Source organism: Sander vitreus, chromosome 8, assembly GCF_031162955.1.
Source record: "Sander vitreus isolate 19-12246 chromosome 8, sanVit1, whole genome shotgun sequence".
Classification (NCBI taxonomy): Eukaryota; Metazoa; Chordata; class Actinopteri; order Perciformes; family Percidae; genus Sander; species Sander vitreus.
Genome location: NC_135862.1, coordinates 10,197,114 through 10,215,132, shown reverse-complemented (window position 1 = coordinate 10,215,132; position 18,019 = coordinate 10,197,114). Strand labels below are relative to the sequence as shown.

Here is an 18,019-nt window from a genome sequence, read left to right as displayed (position 1 = left end):
GCCATGGTCAGAAACAATGCTCAGGTAGGCTGTGGCATTTAAACGATGCCCAATTGGTACTAAGGGGCCTAAAGTGTGCCAAGAAAACATTCCCTACATCTTTACACCACCACCACAAGCCTGCCCAGTGGTAACAAGGCATGACGGATCTATGTTCTCATTCTGTTTACGCCAAATTCTGACTCTACCATCTGAGTCAACAGAAATCGAGACTCATCAACAGTCTTCAACTGTCCAATTTTGGTGAGCTCGTGCAAATTGTAGCTTCATTTTCCTATTTTTAGTGGCGATGAGTGGTACCCGGTGGGGTCTTCTGCTGGTGTAGCCCATCCGCCTCAAGGTTGTGCATGTTGTGGCTTCACAAATGCTTTGCTGCATACCTCGGTTGTAACGAGTGGTTATTTGAGTCAAAGTTGATCTTCTATCAGCTGGAATCAGTCGGCCCATTCTCCTCTGACCTCTAGCATCAACAAGGCATTTCCGCCCACAGGACTGCAGCATACTGGATGTTGTTCCTTTTTCAGACCATTCTTTGTAAACCCTAGAAATGGTTGTGCGTGAAAATCCCAGTAACTGAGCAGATTGTGAAATACTCAAACCAGCCCATCTGGCACCAACAACCATGCCATGCTCAAAGTTGCTAAGATCACCTTTCTTTCCCATTCTGACATTCAGTTTGGAGTTGAGGAAATTGTCTAGACCTGGACGACACTGCTAAATGCATTGAAGCAGCTGCCATGTGATTGGTTGATTAGATAATTGCATTAACGAGAAATCTTACAAGTGTATAGCCGTCTGCTTTTGCATGGAGTTATAAATTTAGGTACATTTATAATATTTATATGTAAATTTATAACCCCATGCAAAAGCAGGCACATTTAAAAACATTACAGAACATCTGCTTTTGCTAAAATTCAATAATGACTTAAATGTTTTCAGGTATTACTGGGGTGCATTATGCTTCATTGGGATGGCTATTTGCATGGGCAATCAGAAACATACAGGGTTCAAAAGACACAAATGTTTAGTGACTCTTACAAACCTATTTGACAGATGAAAAACAATAGTTTGCTCTATTACATGGCCCTTCATTTCTTAAGTAGTAGACTAGCTTATAGTCTCCAAAATGTGACCTGTGCAAGCACAAATTGAATCATTCATTGGGATATAATGGGTGTGGCTAAACATTTAAATAGTAGATCTTCCACAGAGCTGAAAGAGGATCAAACCTAATTTTCTGAAGAAACACTTTGTAAGCTTTGAACGTGACAGAGAGCCTCATCAAAAGGAAACTGTAGCTCTGTGGAGTAATGCCTTGGACAGCAGTTCTTGTTATTGACCAAAATAATGTATAGGAAACTTTATTTATTTCTGCACAATTGTAGTGTCTTCATGCAAAATTATACATCTTCAAGCATTCCTTTGTTCGGAATTTGTTAATTACTGTTCTCAACAAAGAAAGCTTAATGAATGATTCAGTTAACGCAAATGTATCAATTCCACCGTTTCTAAGCTAAATAAAAACAAATGTCTCTGTGCCTGTTAAGTCATGTAGAAATTGCAGAGGACAAACCAGGGTGCATTTGCTGACTCGACATGCTCACACAGATATAATGGAGTATTTCAAATAGCCAGTCAAATAATGCAAGTAATCAGCTTGCCCGAAGTCGACCAAATTACAAACCAGACTTCCAACACAACATACTGACATTCCCACACTAAAGTAGACAACAGCATTTTTCTTCCCAGTAAACCACTTCTTTCTCAAGCATGAGTTCCCTAAAACCCTTATATACACTATTATACTGGAGATTAATTCTTGCTCGGAAATGTAATAAACAATGAAGAATGAATTAAGAAAAGGAGTGGCCGATCGTTTCTCTTTTCTCTCTCTCTCTCTCATTCTCGCGCACAGACACAGACTAGACTGATCTCATGAAGTGGTGTATGTATGACATGCCAATTCATATGCCATGATTTGCGTACCAACGCCGTTTGGTCTCCATTGACTTACATTACCTTGCGATTGCGTGCATACCTGCAAACTCAGAAGGGCTGAAAAAGACAAAATGACAAACGGCCGTTTTCCGAGCATCATAGAGAAGCGCAGGCATTTCAGTGGCACCGAAATCCGCGTTGCAATTCAGTCCGGTAGATAACGGTCGTTAAGGGACCAGTGCCATATTAGCACCAGGTCTCGTACCCCCCACCCCCCCGCCCCACAAAATAAAAACTCTTGGATGACATTTTCCCATTCAAAACGGCGATTTTTGCCGAAAAGTGACTAGTTTGCAGGTATGTGCGTGGGAATTGACGCCGTATGAAAGGCCGAAAATCCGCATGAGGTTAGTTGGGGTGGCGGATGGGTAAAACACAGGACTTTCACCCAGGAGAGCGGGGATCACGTCCCTCGTGTTTCCTTTCCACGTTTGTTCTTTTGCTAAACCCAACCCTGTTCTTCTTTTCAACCTAAACCCAACACCGTTCTTCTTTTCAACCTAAACCCAACCCCGTTCTTCTTTTCAACCTCAACTCAACCCCGTTCTTCTTTTCCTTGCGTACAGATAACACGCCTCTTGGCTTTAGGAAAGTGCCATGTATGTTTAAAGTCATGATGTCATGTTGCGCGCGCGCGCATACAGACACACACGCGCATACACACGCGCATACACACACACACACACGCGCATACACACACACGCGCATACACACGCGCATACACACACACACGCGCATACACACACACACACACACACACACACACACACTTGCCTCACTGTCCTGTGTGATCTGCACCTCCTCTCCTTGTGGCACCTGGGCAATGTGCAGCTGACCCTGTGGAATCTGAGAGAAACAGATGAAGAATGAGAGACAGCTGAAGCAGGAAACATTACACAAATATGATCAAGAAATCAATACATTTGCAAAGGCATGTTTTTTTCTAAAACTATTTTCAACTACAGAGAAATCTACATATAATTATCTACCATTTTAAATTGTGATGAAAGGATAGCTTCAGAAATGTTCAAAGTCTGTCTTAAAACAATAGTCAGACGCCCATATTAACATTGAACATTGCTTGCTTTAATCATTCCTCCTCTTCATACTGCCCATTAAGAAATCCATTTCTAAAGTGTGTCTAATATTAGGGATGTGGATCAAAATCCAGTCCTTGCTTTGTGCAAAAATGTATTATATGAGGATTCAGTAGTCTAAGTTAAACAAATCAAGTGGATCACACTTACATTAAAATCACAGAAAGGGTGGGACAGGAAAGGATCTCTTAATGCCAGTATGAAGTGGAGCAATGATCACAGCAAGCAAAACCTGTTTCAATGTTCATATGGGTATAAGACTATTGTTTTAAGAGAAACTTGAAACATTGTGAATCTATCCTTTAAGCTTTATTTTAGCTGCAATGTACAGAATGTGGTTAAAAATAATTAAATAGCAGGCCTTGTGTGGTGCGTGTAATCCAGCAACACATTTTGTTTGTTATTATCAAACATTTGTTGCAGCACTGAATCAAAGCCGGTAAGTATACTTCATTTCCTCTGCCATATTAGCAGCACTCATACATTTTAAAGATCAGCTGCACCCTTTATACTCTGCAGTGCCGGGAGGGTAATATCTGCACACTGAGCTCCTGAAAATCATTCTCTCTCACTCTTCCACCTTCTACCTAACTTCTCTTCGTGCCTGTCCGCCCTCCATCTTTGATGCCTGTTTCTTCCTTTCTCAGGTGAGTCACTTTTCAACAGTACCTCCAAACCCATGCATCACGTAGCAACCTATTAACAGCAGATATACTCAACACTGTCAATTATGAGCTAGCTTTGTAGCACTGTCATTACATGGAGTGGGTGTATATCATGTGGTTTAATCACATTTTTTCGTGGGTTAAGACTGACTTTGTAACCCACACACATGCACTTGTGGCTCTTAGAAAAGGAACTTCTATTTCATTTCCTAATGAAGAAACCCCTCATGACAAACATTGTCTCACAGCTTGTGTGTACAGTATCTGTCACCAGCTGTTTGACTATACAAGTAAACAAGAATGGGCCAAGCTGCTCTCACTCAATTATTGCCTGTAACCTTAATGATAAACCCTGACCTAATACAGGGCACTTTATCAATTTGATCAATTCCACAGACAACTTCAAAACTCTGATATCTTTAAGACCTTTAACAGGCAATAGAGTTTATTCGACTGATTGGCTCCTCATTTGTTAAAGGGGTGATAGAATGCAAAACCTGCAGCTCCCCTCTTCCTGCTAAATGGCCAGTGTGTGTGAGTGAGAGCGCGGTCAGCGAGCTTGTTACACCAGCAATCTCTTACCACAGGTTCCAGTTAATCTTATAATGTGTGTAATTATAATGTGTTGAGTTATTTAAACAAACGATCGGGGAAATAAACGCCTCTTGTCCGCGAGTCTCATTGATAGAGCCTGCGGCTAGATGGAGCTCTATCAATGAGAGTTAGCTAGCCTCCCCTTAGAATTCCTCTGAAATTCACAAAAATGTATTAAATTGAAATCGGACATCATTGTTCCAAATAGAGCCATATTCACAGGGTAGTTAAGGGCCTAATAAAATAGCATTCGGGCAATTTTAAGGAGACCTTAAGGAACAGTGTAAAATACCCTACATAATCATTCTATCACCCCTTTAAAATTAGGTATTTGGGATGATTTCAGGGCAAAATGAAGACAAGATATGAGAGGTACGGTCACTTCCTCCTTGTCAGCCCACCCATAACGCTGTAGCGGGCCTGACTGTGACCTTTGGCCGTAGCAGCTGTAAGGTCATCCAATCCCTGATCATGGACAACGCCTTCGTTGACATAAGCTGCACTATACTGTACTATACCGCTGCATGTGTCACTGTGGTGGGTGGAAAGCTCTTTCCCCCTGTACTACAAACCCTTCTCTATGGGGCCCTCATATGACAGCAGTGAGAGAAAATAAATATCAGAATAAAGGGAGCTAACTGTAAGATACACATCTGATAAATATTGTGAGAAAGGAGGATAAAGACTCAATGTAAGAGAGCACTTTGTTGTGTGTTTGCCTATAAATAAATAAAAAAAGGTTTGCTTAATTCAGACAAAGATTGAGGGATAACATGTCTGACACTCACCACCTGAACTTGTCCATCCTCGCCAATACGGTGGAACTGGACTTGTTGATTGGCCAATGTGTAGTGCAAGGTCTGCTGCGTGGCAGTCTCAATGTGGCCCGTTTCTTCTCCCACGCCTCCCTCTGGTTAAGAGGAAAAAACGTATGGTCATTGGTGCGCTCATGTGTACAATGGAAGTAAGTCAAGAACAGTGCAAATGATTCAAGCACACATAAGAAAAAAGGATGTCTCTAAGACGCAGACACACAAACCAACACACACACACCTACACATTAGAGAGGCCTTTGCAACCTCTTGTATTTATAAAAAAAAAAAAAAAAAAAAAAAAAACTGGCAAATGCCCAGGCCATCTGCCTGATGATGCCGTGTTTATACTGCCTAAATACACAATGAGGACTCTCTAGCTAGCCATCCAAACACACTTATGGTCTAACAGCCAAAACCAAACTCCAGGCCTCAATCTAAACACCCGCTATCACGCCAGCAGTCTGAAACCCCTGCATGTCACTCGTCACATTAACCATTGCAAATCCAACCCAAAAGACATTAAGACACCATGTCAGCAATCAAAGACAGAGAGCGCTCAGTGACAGCAGAGTCCGCATCAAAGGCCACAAAATAATAATAAAAAAATGTGCAGCAATAAAAAGACCATTTAGGAGAAGTGAGGACTAAAAAGATTTGAGGGCCTATCTTGTGACAGACTTTACAGAGTTAACAGTGCTGAGAAACGCAGTCTAGTACTACGACTACTTTTTTGAGCATGAAAAAAAAGAAATGTAGCTTTAAATGGTATAGAGAAATTCCGCACATATCACATACACTTCAAAATTTCTGTTTTGTGTTATGCTGCTTTGAAAAGTAAGGCTGTCTCCCATCTTTCGTTGTTACTGCTATGTACTGTACTATGTAAATAATCCTCAGCGCTTTTGTTTGCCAGATGAGGAAGCAAGAGCCAGGTGGCTTGTGAAAACTACAGCTTTGGTCTGAGCTCTCATTGCTGGTTTACTGATAAATAATGGTTTTAAAAGCAGAAGAATTCCCTCTTCCCGATCCATTAACATGTAATCTGATTAGGGAAGGAAATATCGTTTGGTGTGTCTTTGCATGTCTGTGCATGCACCATCTGAACTAGTATTTGTGTTGTACACTCTGGGGTGTGTGGCCTGAAAAGGAAGGGCCTGACAATCCACCCCTAGTGTGTGCTCACAGGATATTTGGGTTTCCCCTGCAGTCTTACTTTTCCCTGGTCAGAGGTGAGAGGTGATGGCTCACAGGGAGAGAAGGACAGCAGGCATTGTGTGCAGATTACAACCATCTGCAGCAATACACACTGTATCTGAATTTGGGTTCAGGTCTTAACATAGCTTTCATATAGCTGATGAAATAAAACCTGTATGCGTTTATTGTGTGCGACTGTCATTTTCCTGCATACAAAGTAATAAAACAGGCACCGAGAGAAAAAGGGAACTTTGAATCCTTTGTCTTTTGGTGCAAAACAGCCAATGAATGAGAAAAGGGCGCATGTAAATTATGTACCGTAGTAGTTCCCCGGTCATGCCAAAACTAGCCGATATCCACGACCTTCCACTTCCGGAATTGCTCCATTGCCGCCAGAAATTCCGCCGTATGTCCTTCTTTTCGGCTGGATGTCCGTTACCTTGCGCTTTCTTTGTGTTGGAATTTTAAACTCTGGTTGATTTATGAGGACTATGGTTAACTGCTCCTCAGATCCAAGACAATCCAGACAGCTAGCTAGACTATCTGTCCAATCTGAGTTTTCTGTTGCACGACTAAAACAACTTCTGAATGTTCAGAGTTCCACCAAAACAAGTTCCTTCCCGAGGCTATTGTGCAGAGGCACCGTGGCTCCGTGTGGCATTTAGCGCTTCCATGACGATTGTGATTGGTTTAAAGAAATGCCAATACACCAGAGGACGTTTCTCTCCCATCCCGAAATGATTTGTGGACTAGTCAGACCCTCCTCCGCAGCGCTGTGGAGAAAGGTCTGCCAATGCAAGAATATGCCAAAACTGACCAACTGAGAATTTGCACCAAATCTAAAGCCTCTAGGTGGAATAACCAGTAACAATGTATAGAAATATTCATTGGTGGCTATCCATGAGAGACTAACTTGAATTTAGAAGGTGTATGGTTGCATTTTTTTGTTTAGGTGTACGAATATTTTCTTTCTTGACATTTTGTGAGTTTATTATGTTTACTAAAAAGCTAAGAGAGCTAAGCAACTCACTGCTCACTCGCAATGCATCCTGGTTCATGTAGGCATGGCTGCTACATCTCCGCAAGCAGGAGAACTTGCTTTCTCAGTCAATATTGCACGCACTGGGGAATTGTTTTCTTCATGGACTGCATTTACCCTCAGCACTGATTTGGACATCCACATTAAAAGGTGGCAAATGTTCCCTTTAAGTTAATGAGTTCCATAACTACGAACTAACTAACTTAACGTGCCGCTCTACTGAAAGCAATACGAAACCAGCGATGGCGTCAGTGGCCCGTAACCAAAAGAAACAGCAGCAGATGTCTCTTTTTTTTGGGTGTGTAGTTGATTCTCACAACTGTGCACCTTGTTTGATTAGAAAACAGCCGCAAAAACATAGCAACGTTATCAGCTGATAAAGACTTGGAGCCAGGTAGGTATTAGTTTTCTCATGTGCTCACTCCGAAAGCATTTTAACAAGAAAAGTGTCAGAAGGTTTTAAAGTAATTGGATATGTTACTGTTGACTTAAATGGGATTTTTGAATGTGATCTAATGCTTAACTTGTTAGAATTCACTCCAGTCGTATACGTGATTCTTTGACATATTAGTATGTGGTTTGTTCTCCGTTAAGTTGTATATGATATGTTTGGAAAAAAGAATGATACACAGTAAATAACCAAATGTAAATGTTCTGGTAAGTACTGTAGAAAAAGGGAGGGCGTCTTAGATTAGAGAAATCTATATATATATATCACGCTTTCGTTCCACCTGGCTGTCACATAACATATAGCTGGTATTTTTACAATGTCTGAATCTTAAAGCATATTCAGTAGTTTAAAGAAAATCCTTGTCCTTTGTATGCATATTAATTAGTGGTGGTACGGTTCATGAAAAAACATCCGAACCGCTCGGTTCGCTTGTCTCGGGTTCGGAGCGTGCGTGCGTCGCACGGTTTGTCAGTACACTGTTAATGTGCACTAACCACTTACTGCCGTAGTGCCCACTTTCGACACCTATGTTAAAACACTTACTGGAAACGACGAGGGGGATGAGCGTGACGAACGCAACACATGGCAGCTGATTGGACGAATGTGTCACGTGGTTCTTGCTGCTCCCGAATTTCAAAACAGACTCTCGCTCTGAATACAATCTCGTATTTTACGAAAATAGTTCACCGAAAAGTGTTTCTGAAAACATTTTAAGCGAGAAATAGGCCATACAGTTGCTGAATCTGTCTGTTTTTTTGATCGACAAAGGTCAGTTTAAAAGATTTTCGTCAGATTTTGAGAGGCGCCGAGCCGACCGCTCCTCAGGTGGAGTGTGGAGCACTGCGGGTCACGTCACATGCAGAAATGTCAAGTGGGAGAGATAAGGAAGGCTGCCCGGAGTTGGAGGATGCGCCAGCGTCGTATAAGTCTGGTGTGTGGGAACATTAGCTAATTTTAGCTATTGATCATATGCTGAAGTATATTTCTTAAAAGAAAAAATAACAAGAACCGTACAGAACCGAAAACCGTGACCCTCAAACCGTGATACGAACCGAACCGTGGACTTTGTGAACCGTACCACCCCTAATATTAATACAGAAATGTTGACAAATAATTAACTCCAGCCCTTACTGTTTAGGGGTACTTAAGGTATGAATATAAATATGAAGTTGCTATTATGCATTTTCTTGAGATATTGACTTATTTAATGTGTCTAGTAGAGTCCGGATCGGACTGAATTTTTCTGTCCGAGCCCGTGACTGAACCCGGCCCGAGCCCGACAGGCATTAAGAAATTTGTGTCCGAGCCCGACCCGAGCCCGACACAGTTAAAAGCTCTTTTTTTTTTCCCCTCATACTAATGACACATGTAGGCTACGTTTTTGTGTGGAAAGCCCGCTTTTATTAAGCAACTGTAGGAAGGCATTCGGAAATGTCAACAGATGAGCGCATCAGCGCACACGGGGCAACAAGTGCACGTTAATAAGCTGTTTAATTTAAAATGTTCAATGTGTTAACCTTTCCTGATTGCTTCGTTTCCGAGCGTGGTCAGAAAACCAGGGGAGACTCGTTACCTCCAGGGCCGACGTTATAAAATCAGTAACGTCGGGGTTAAAATCCCGTTTCTGGTGAGCAAATGAATGAACATGGCACACACATACACACACGCACACACACACACACACACGCACACGCACGCACACACACTGAACTATCTTAAAGGAGCCGCAGCACCATTTTACAACAAATGCCTTATCGCGCTGATGTGACCGAGCCTGAACCCGACCATAATTTCTAAATATCTGTCCGAACCCGGCCCGGCCCGTCGGGTACCGTCGGGCTCAGATTGGGTATCCATGCCTTAGTGTCTACATATAAACAAGTATATACACACACACACACACACACACACACACACAACACCCTATATAGCATGTGCCATTATCATGATGCACTGAAAGTTAGACAAATGCATGCTTTACAGCCCGCTGATAATAATCTATACTTTACCTCCTGATGTACTCCGAGGTGTGCGTTTGGAGAAGCTCTTGACAGCCAGACTCTGGCCACGCTGCTTGCGTCTCCAGGCGGTGCGACACTTTGAATCGATGCTCTGCTTGATGCGATACCAGTCTGACTCAGTGATGCCAAATTTGTGGAACAAGTGGCCTGTGGGGACACGGACAGTTCAAAGGTCATCGCATACTGTATAAATTATCAAAAATGTTGTTGGCTTGGTTGTATCATATCTCAAAATTGATCTGTCCCAGCCCAGGCTATTGTCTTTTCTGTGTCCTTTTGCCCCGAAAATGCTCCCTCCATTAAGCTTTAGTGGAGGAAACAAGTACTGAATATGTTTACATGTCCCTTCCGTCACCTAATTAGTATACACTGATATTGTCATCATAACTGTAGATGAGATGTCTTATATAAGCTTTTAATCAGTCCCTCCAGAAAAACGTGATTATGCGATCGCATAATTCAATGCATAATCAGCCAAAGTCCGCATATTTATGCAGAGCCCGCATTTTTTCAAATACGCCGCACATTCGCCGCATAAATTGTCGATTTCCACGCAAAATATGCAGGGCTTGCATGATTTCATAATCCCCGCATTTTCATTGCAAAAAAGTCACATATATCTTAGCAGAAAGTTGATAAATGTTGCGTTTACTTGACACAAGAGTAGCCATTTTCCCGTTGCCATGGGAACGTTATGAAGTGACATAATTACGCGACGTGTACGTCATCGAAAAGCTGCAAACCCCGCGATGAAGCCATGATGAAACCGCAGTTTTTGCAAGTTCCCGTAATTTCATTGCATAAATATCCCCCATATTCCATTGCATTTTTTAAGAAAACGTGCTGCATAATCAAGGATTTTTGCCTGCAACAATCACAAAAAAACTCCTCCTTTTTCTGGAAGGACTGTTTAATATAAGTACACAAATGTTGGATACAATGAATGAGCATCCTAAATGAGGACACTGCCTAAGACTGCAATAGAATATATGCTGGCCATAATTAAGCTGATGGGCCAGGCCTATATAAGAGGACAGGAGGTGTTTGTAATAGGGCTACTTCATCTGCAATCACGTTTATGAAAACCGAAGGAAACAATTCTCCCGATTCTGTTTACTTCTGCACACTTACACTTCTGCACACTTACCCTTCGACAAGCAGTGTTAACACAGGCCTGTGACTGTCCCTCATCCCTTCCTCAGTAAAGATATGAGCAGGTGAAACTGGATGCAGCTGTATTTAGTGGCTGTCAATCTCACTGTTATAGACTGTTTAAATGGGGTGGGCCACCTGACAGCTCATTTCTATTAAATTAACAACAAAGCAATAACCTCAGGGTAGAAAATGAGACAGAGGGGGAGCTGAGGGGCATCTGTGGACAGTGGGATAGCATTGTATGGCAGTCCTTTCACACCTGATGGGTCCTGTACAGGCAGGCAGGGCACTTGCTCCTTCATTCCTTTTACTTTTTGTCAAAGCAGGCAGAATGAGTCACCCAAAAGTCAGCTGGCCCGGCTCCAGCCTATGCATACCTCTATGTCAGGTCAAATCTGCATGTACAGTAACTACACCCACCCATACTGCTGAGAGGAAATACAGGTAACTAAGTATACAAGCACTCATGCATGCCATGGGGGATATTTACTAAAACCTCCTGCAGGGGGCACAATCTGCACCCTAAATGAAAGGCTAAAGCTAACAGAGCCCCTTTTTACACAACAATATGAAACATATAACAAATATAGTACATAGCCACAGGACCTTCATAAATATCTGTCTGTCTACCATCATAGCCCTGACTCTGCTTCATCAGGAATCAAAGAGTTCACTGAATTGAGGGTGACTCCGTTAGGACTTTTCTACCAGACATGTGCTTGTCATTTACAGTCTGGTATGTTATAAAATGTGTTGCACATTAATGCGTGTGTGCAATGATGAATGTGTGTTGTTGTAACCCGCCTTGGGAATACAGACTGCAGTCTATTTCTGTGTTCAAATCGGTGCCGCTTTGTAATGGAACAAAGATGAAATGTGGGAAGGTCCCACAGAGTTCATTTATTGCTGTAAGGGGGCAAGGATTTAAACCCCACTGAGTGAGATTTATTAGTATAAATAAACTATGCAGAAATCATGTAATAATCATGAGATAAACAGTGGTTACTGGATACCGCCTTGACAGTTATTAGTTATTTTGCAAACTGGCCTGTCGTGGAATAATGTTTACCACCAGGTCGACCTGCACTTTTTCAGAAAAATATCGAAAAGTGAAGCATGTGGCAGGAAATTGATGCACTTGGCAATACTAGATGGTTGTAATGTCATGGCAGGAGCACTCACAGCGAATGCCATAGATCATGAGCGGGTCCAGCTGCTTCTTGCCATGTTTGCCCTGGCCAGAGAGGTTTGACATGGCCTGGACCTCCCGATGGAACAGGTAGTCCAACAGCGTCAGAGCCATTTTCTCTGCGGTGCGGCAGTTTGTGGTGATATGGAGCATGTCAGCTGGAGACACTGGGCAACGAACTCGCATCTCTGGGTTGTTCTCATCTCCCAACCATGTGCCCTCTGGGTAATCATCTACAGTAAACAGGAGAACAGTTATCATCAAACCCAGTTACATGGCTCTCTTTCATCAAACATGTAGTTAAAAATACTGAGATTTGGGGCAGTATGTAATTCTACCTAGTTTTCCTTCACAGGTTGACGTATACCACGCTGGTAGAGAGCCACTGAGATACTTGATGAAATACAATAGCACACCCATGTGGCAGTAAATGAGAAGTAGGTGAAGGCAAAACTTATGTTATTGATGATATTAAAAAGCTGAATATGTGGTCTGGCAGTTTGCTCTCAGCGTATGTTAGCTGTTAAATTCACCACACAAACAAACACAAAAACAAAGCATGAGACACCCTGTTCTGAACACCACATGGTACCATCACGCTAATGCTGACTAACAAGTAAATAAATGAATAATAGTTTGCCTTTGAAGATAACCAAGAACGTTCCGAGTCCACCGAAAATAACCAAACCAACAATCACAAAAAATAGCAACACAGTAACAACAATGTGGACTTCATTTAGGTTTGCACATTTAGAATTGAACAATTCTGTCTGGCACAGCAAAAACACTAAGTAAAGCCACTGAAAACGTATATGACCAATCAGAGCATTTATCAATACAGGTTGAGACAGAACCACAGGGACATGAATATGACACATGAGCAGTTTGCTTTTCCTTCAATATGGACACCATCTGAAAGCATCACGTTAACCATGTTAAATAAGTACAATCTTAACAAAACAATCAAAAGTAATTATTTGCAGCAGCTGTGGCTCCTAAATCAGACCAGTGTCCAAACCACTACCTGCTATCGTGTGTAAATGGGTGAATGAGAGGCAAATTTGGCACTTTGGATAAAAGCACTAGGCCTATATACTGTATATACAGCCATTTATCATTTGAAAGACTAAAGGAAGGTTTGTTGTTGTAAAAAAGTTACAGGTGTAAGGCTTAGATTTCCTTTGCCTTACTGGAGAAATGTGGCCCAAAGGTAAAGCTGCTGCTCAACCAATGATGGTACTGTTCAAGATGTGCCCCAATGATTGGCTTGCAAGTAAATGCAGAGAATACTGACAAGTGTAATGGTGTATATGAAAGAACACAATTTAAAATCAGTGAGGCAGTCCTTAAAAATACGACCTTGTAGTCAGTGGACTACAAGGTGGACAAGAGCAATGTGTGAAGTCATACCTTCTGAATTGAGTGTGATGAGTGTGACATTTTGGCCATTTTGCGCGTTGCTGGAATGGCCACCATTAGAAACAGTGTCGCTGGCCTCAGACCCGCTGTCTTGTTCTTCCTGACTCTCCTCAGGGGCCGGCACCTTTACCAGGATTGTGTTCTGACGCTTCCTGGTCATCGTGCTGAAAAGAAACACAAATTTGTAATCAGTAGGTCTAACATACAGACAGATCATGGCAGCGGCCACCTTGTGTGAGGAATGCAGATTATTTACAGTCCTCAAATGTCTGGACTGAAAACTGGGGCAAGGTACAATTGATTATTGTTTTCCAATAATGACCCCAACATTGTTCATGAGGCGCTGTGTTGGAAAGGATTTGCACATTTCTGACCTCTGTCTCCACTAGGAATATAGTGTGAATTTGAGCCACTCACTTGCTGAGCAGATTCTCCAGAGGGGAGTCTTCTTGGCTAGTGCCCTTCGGGTGTTCACTGCTCACTATCACATTTGTTTGTGGAACAACACTGAAGGAGAAGTTCAAAACACAGTGGTTAACTGGCACATGTATGCATGCTTTGCAGTCTAAATTAAGTTTAGGTACTGTGGTTCTGCTGGCTCCCGTAATCACAATACAGCTTTGTAAAATGACTGAAAGGACAATTGCACTCCAAGACTGAATGAAGGCAATGTTTAATTGGTGAAACATGCACTAGTGTGCAAATACTTTCATCTTACCATCGCACTTTGTTCCAAGTTTGAGTGGCCCCCTGAGGAGACCCTGCAACCATAGGAACCTGGATAGGACTCTTTGCACATGGCACCATGCTGTCCAGTTTGTGTCCAAGGGCTTTGCATGTAGCATCCAGGGAATGTAACTTTGATTCAATTCCCTCCAGTCGCTGGCTGATTGATGCGGTGAATGAGACCAACAGATTCTGGAAAAACAAATTGTAAAACGTGGTATGTGTAACTTAACTAACAAATCCTATCCTCATATTTTGAATGTATAAAACCATATGAGCTTTGGACAGTGCCCATTATTCAGAGCTGGTACCTTAATAAAAGATATGTCTTGGTTGTTGTTGTTGTTGTTGTTGTTGTTGTTATTCTCCTGGCTGTTGCTTAATTTCCTCTTTTTCTTCTGAGGCCTTTCCTCATCGTCTCCATGATTGTCCAGTATGTCTGGCATGAATCAAATATACTGTAAAGACACCCTTAAAACTACACATCAGCCTTCTAAGTCAGATTTCAAAACGGAATGCCCAGATTGAAGCTGTGCTCCTGCTCCAATCTAACGCAGGGGTATTGGGTATCTGATCACACCAAGTGCCAAACCCATTTACAGCGTTTATTGTGCAAGTTTTAAATAATGAAGTTGTACAGCACACACTTACCCTAAAGTAAGCTGACATTAAAACAATTACGTGAGAATTAGTAAAATTGTTACTGATTAAATGCCCATGTTTGATAGTTTTGCACTTGCCTAATATGGAACTTAACAATATCTGGTCAAGAGGGCAGAGAATGTAAATATCCAGTAATTTAATATACACTACAATAGATTCAGATACAGATACAATAGACTAATGTTTCACAAGAGTTTTACCTGTTTGGTCATCCTGGTTAAAGTCCTCCACTGTTATTTGCACAATTTCATCCAACTCTTGTTCAGACATTGTTCACAACTGAAATAAGATAATATAAAAACGTTAACTTAACAAGACAGCAAAATGTTTTTCTACAGACATGCTACTATAAGGCAAAATATATTTCTGCTGTGTCTGTTGCTGCCTCTGCATTACTGGAGACTATGCATGAAAAATGTGACTAGTTTGTCAAACAACTGAAGTAATCTCAAACTCCGTAAGCTGCATTTCACTTGTTTGTACAATTCACAGATGTTTAAGAAAGTGTTTCTTAAGTTGCAGGAATAAGATGTTATTTCATGTTAAAATCAGTAACTACACAAATACAAGATATAACTTTATATTATTCAAAAAAGTCTTTAATGGCATGTACAAGTGGTTGCATACAAACAAGCTTTGAAGCTCTTTCACAAAAAGTTGAATTGTCACTATCACTCCCATATTAGTGCGGCTTTTTAAAACATATTTAACAATTATTTCCTTATACTGACCATCTATGTCTGTCAAGTCGATATAAAGTTTGCATGCAATATGTAGGCTAATGCCAAATATTGTCAAGCCTCTTTGCTGTGCGTTTTAGTCATGTTTGCTGCTATTCATTGATTGCATTATTTTATTTGCCTGCTTAACATGTTTGTTCATTTTTATTATTTAGTTATGATCATACAATTGCTATTTTGTGTACTAACATAGTAAGTAATAAGAGAGAAGTTAATAATCAAGTTCTGTGCATCATTCCATCAAAGAAAGTTAAATTATTTTGTAATTACTATGATTTTTTAGATGTATTTGAGCTTTCATCTGAGTACATTTGTGTCTCATGAGATAAAAGCATTCGACTTAAAGTGCAAAAATATACACCCACGTTTTTTTGTTTTTTTTTTAAGTTGAAGTTATTTTTTAAAAGACTACTAACGTTAATATTGACGCAAGCCAGGGCAGTCAGTTTTTGGCATAATGAACTCACAAGGACAAAAACCTTTGCCTTATAATTTATGGAATTAATGGAAGGATGCATTTTTAACTATCAATCACTTAGCTAAACTCTGACTCAAACAGGACTGCATTCATTGTATATTTGCACAGCATGCATAGAGGAATGTCTTCTCAGAAGAGAGAGAACCAGATCCAGACACAAGTGACAATAACGGTGTGTCCGAGAGAGAGAGAGGATATGTATCCATAGATATGATATGCCCACCTCCTGGGTCAATTCCTCTTTACATGTATGGCCAAATAAATTGCAATGATATTGAAAGACATGTCATTGTGAATGAGAACTGACTGCAAAACCGGCTAGCATCTTATTAACGTTAACTAACTGGTGATACTAGCTTCAGTTCCGTTAGTGCTGGTAGTTTGAGTGGATCGAGGCAGCTAACATTACAGCTGCTGGCAAAAGAAAGCCAGCTAACGTTACATATCAGGCACACTGGCAAAGTCTTGCCAGCCCGATTAAGTTGACAAGGTTTAGATTGCTAGCGTTAGCTAGCTAGGTTAACTGGGCGGGGGTCTGTTGTTGACGATGCAAAGTAAGTTATGGGTAACGATAAAATAATAAAACAAACCGATGTAACCTTACTACAATTGCATTGTATGTATCTTAGCTAACGTTATTACGAACGTTACTGCAATTCGGCAAAACATTATATTTGGCAATATCGTAAGCTAACTAGCTAGCTAGCTTGAGCAGATACTAGCTAGCTAATGTTAGCTAAGTTAGCACAGCTACAAAATCCGATTTGCAAGCTTGCGTGCTAACGTTAAAGACGAAGCAGCGCAAATGAGTCGGTGTCTACGCTAGCATGGTGTTAGCATGCTAGTTAGGCCCAAAGGCCGACAAAATGAAATGCAGCAATCATGATTGTTGAAAGAAATAACTATAAATATGATTTTTAAATCATCTTCTTCCCCCAACTGCTGGCATGCAGCACATGTACCGTGTAAGATTGGGTTATATTACCGTGTGAATGATGAATTCTCGTGTTGTTTGTAGAGATTCCGATAACGGCGTCGTTCCTCGCGAGAGATGAGCCTTCGTTTGTTCCTCGCTCATTCAGGGGAACCCAATCCAGTCGACGGCAGTCTGCTGTCGCTGCCACCACAGCAGAAGCAACACGCATACTCATCAGAAGATTTTAAAAAATTAACTGTAGTACTTATCCGTTCATTTTTAACTGAAGGAAAATGTGGAAGGGAATGTGTTTGAGATGGTTAGCCTTTTAGATATTTCATTGTTGTTTACCAAAAACATAAAAATTACGTCACAGAAATCATTTTGTTGATTTAAACTTCTGTAATAAGGGGTCGCTAGGCTACAGAAGAAATTGTCGTTTTGGCAGAAGCAAGCAGTAGTTTGTGTTTGTCACCATTTGAGCAGACTGTCCAGGATTACATTTAAATTGTAACATTTTCAGAGCTATACAAATAAATCGATATGAATAATAATGGAACATAATTAAACAGAATAGCTTATACATAATGAAATAGAATAGAATCAAATATCAATCTGACATGAATAGATTATTATTAATAGGCCTACTATAGAATAGGCTATATAATAGAATAGCCTATGCTGAATAGTGGCTTTGGCCTGGCAGTACCAATTGCCAAACTACTGCTGCTGGGTGGCAGGGTCCTGCTCCCTCTGACACTGCATGTTTGCAGGTGGTGGTGTCACTCTTCCTTGGGTAGGCTACATCCTTTTCCTTTTGCCACTCTGCTCCTCCTCCTGTCTTTTCACCTTGTGCTTG

General features: G+C 41.2%; 1 protein-coding gene across 3 annotated transcripts in view; it reads right to left on the bottom strand.

Annotated features, from left to right (window-relative positions):
* The window catches only part of banp (BTG3 associated nuclear protein), a 49,476-nt gene extending 32,108 nt beyond the window's left edge, over nucleotides 1-17,368 (bottom strand). Inside the window, exons 1-10 of one of the 3 annotated variants that reach the window (XM_078256701.1) lie at nucleotides 17,230-17,364; nucleotides 15,227-15,305; nucleotides 14,675-14,802; nucleotides 14,356-14,555; nucleotides 14,055-14,144; nucleotides 13,629-13,801; nucleotides 12,212-12,451; nucleotides 9,863-10,021; nucleotides 5,143-5,264; nucleotides 2,773-2,844 (exon numbers count right to left, since the gene is read on the bottom strand). In XM_078256701.1, coding sequence (XP_078112827.1) covers nucleotides 2,773-2,844; nucleotides 5,143-5,264; nucleotides 9,863-10,021; nucleotides 12,212-12,451; nucleotides 13,629-13,801; nucleotides 14,055-14,144; nucleotides 14,356-14,555; nucleotides 14,675-14,802; nucleotides 15,227-15,296 — 1,254 coding nt within the window. In that variant the 5' untranslated portion in view covers nucleotides 15,297-15,305; nucleotides 17,230-17,364. The other 2 variants (XM_078256702.1, XM_078256703.1) reach the window with 2 other exon arrangements.
* Nucleotides 17,369-18,019: the final 651 nt, after the last annotated feature.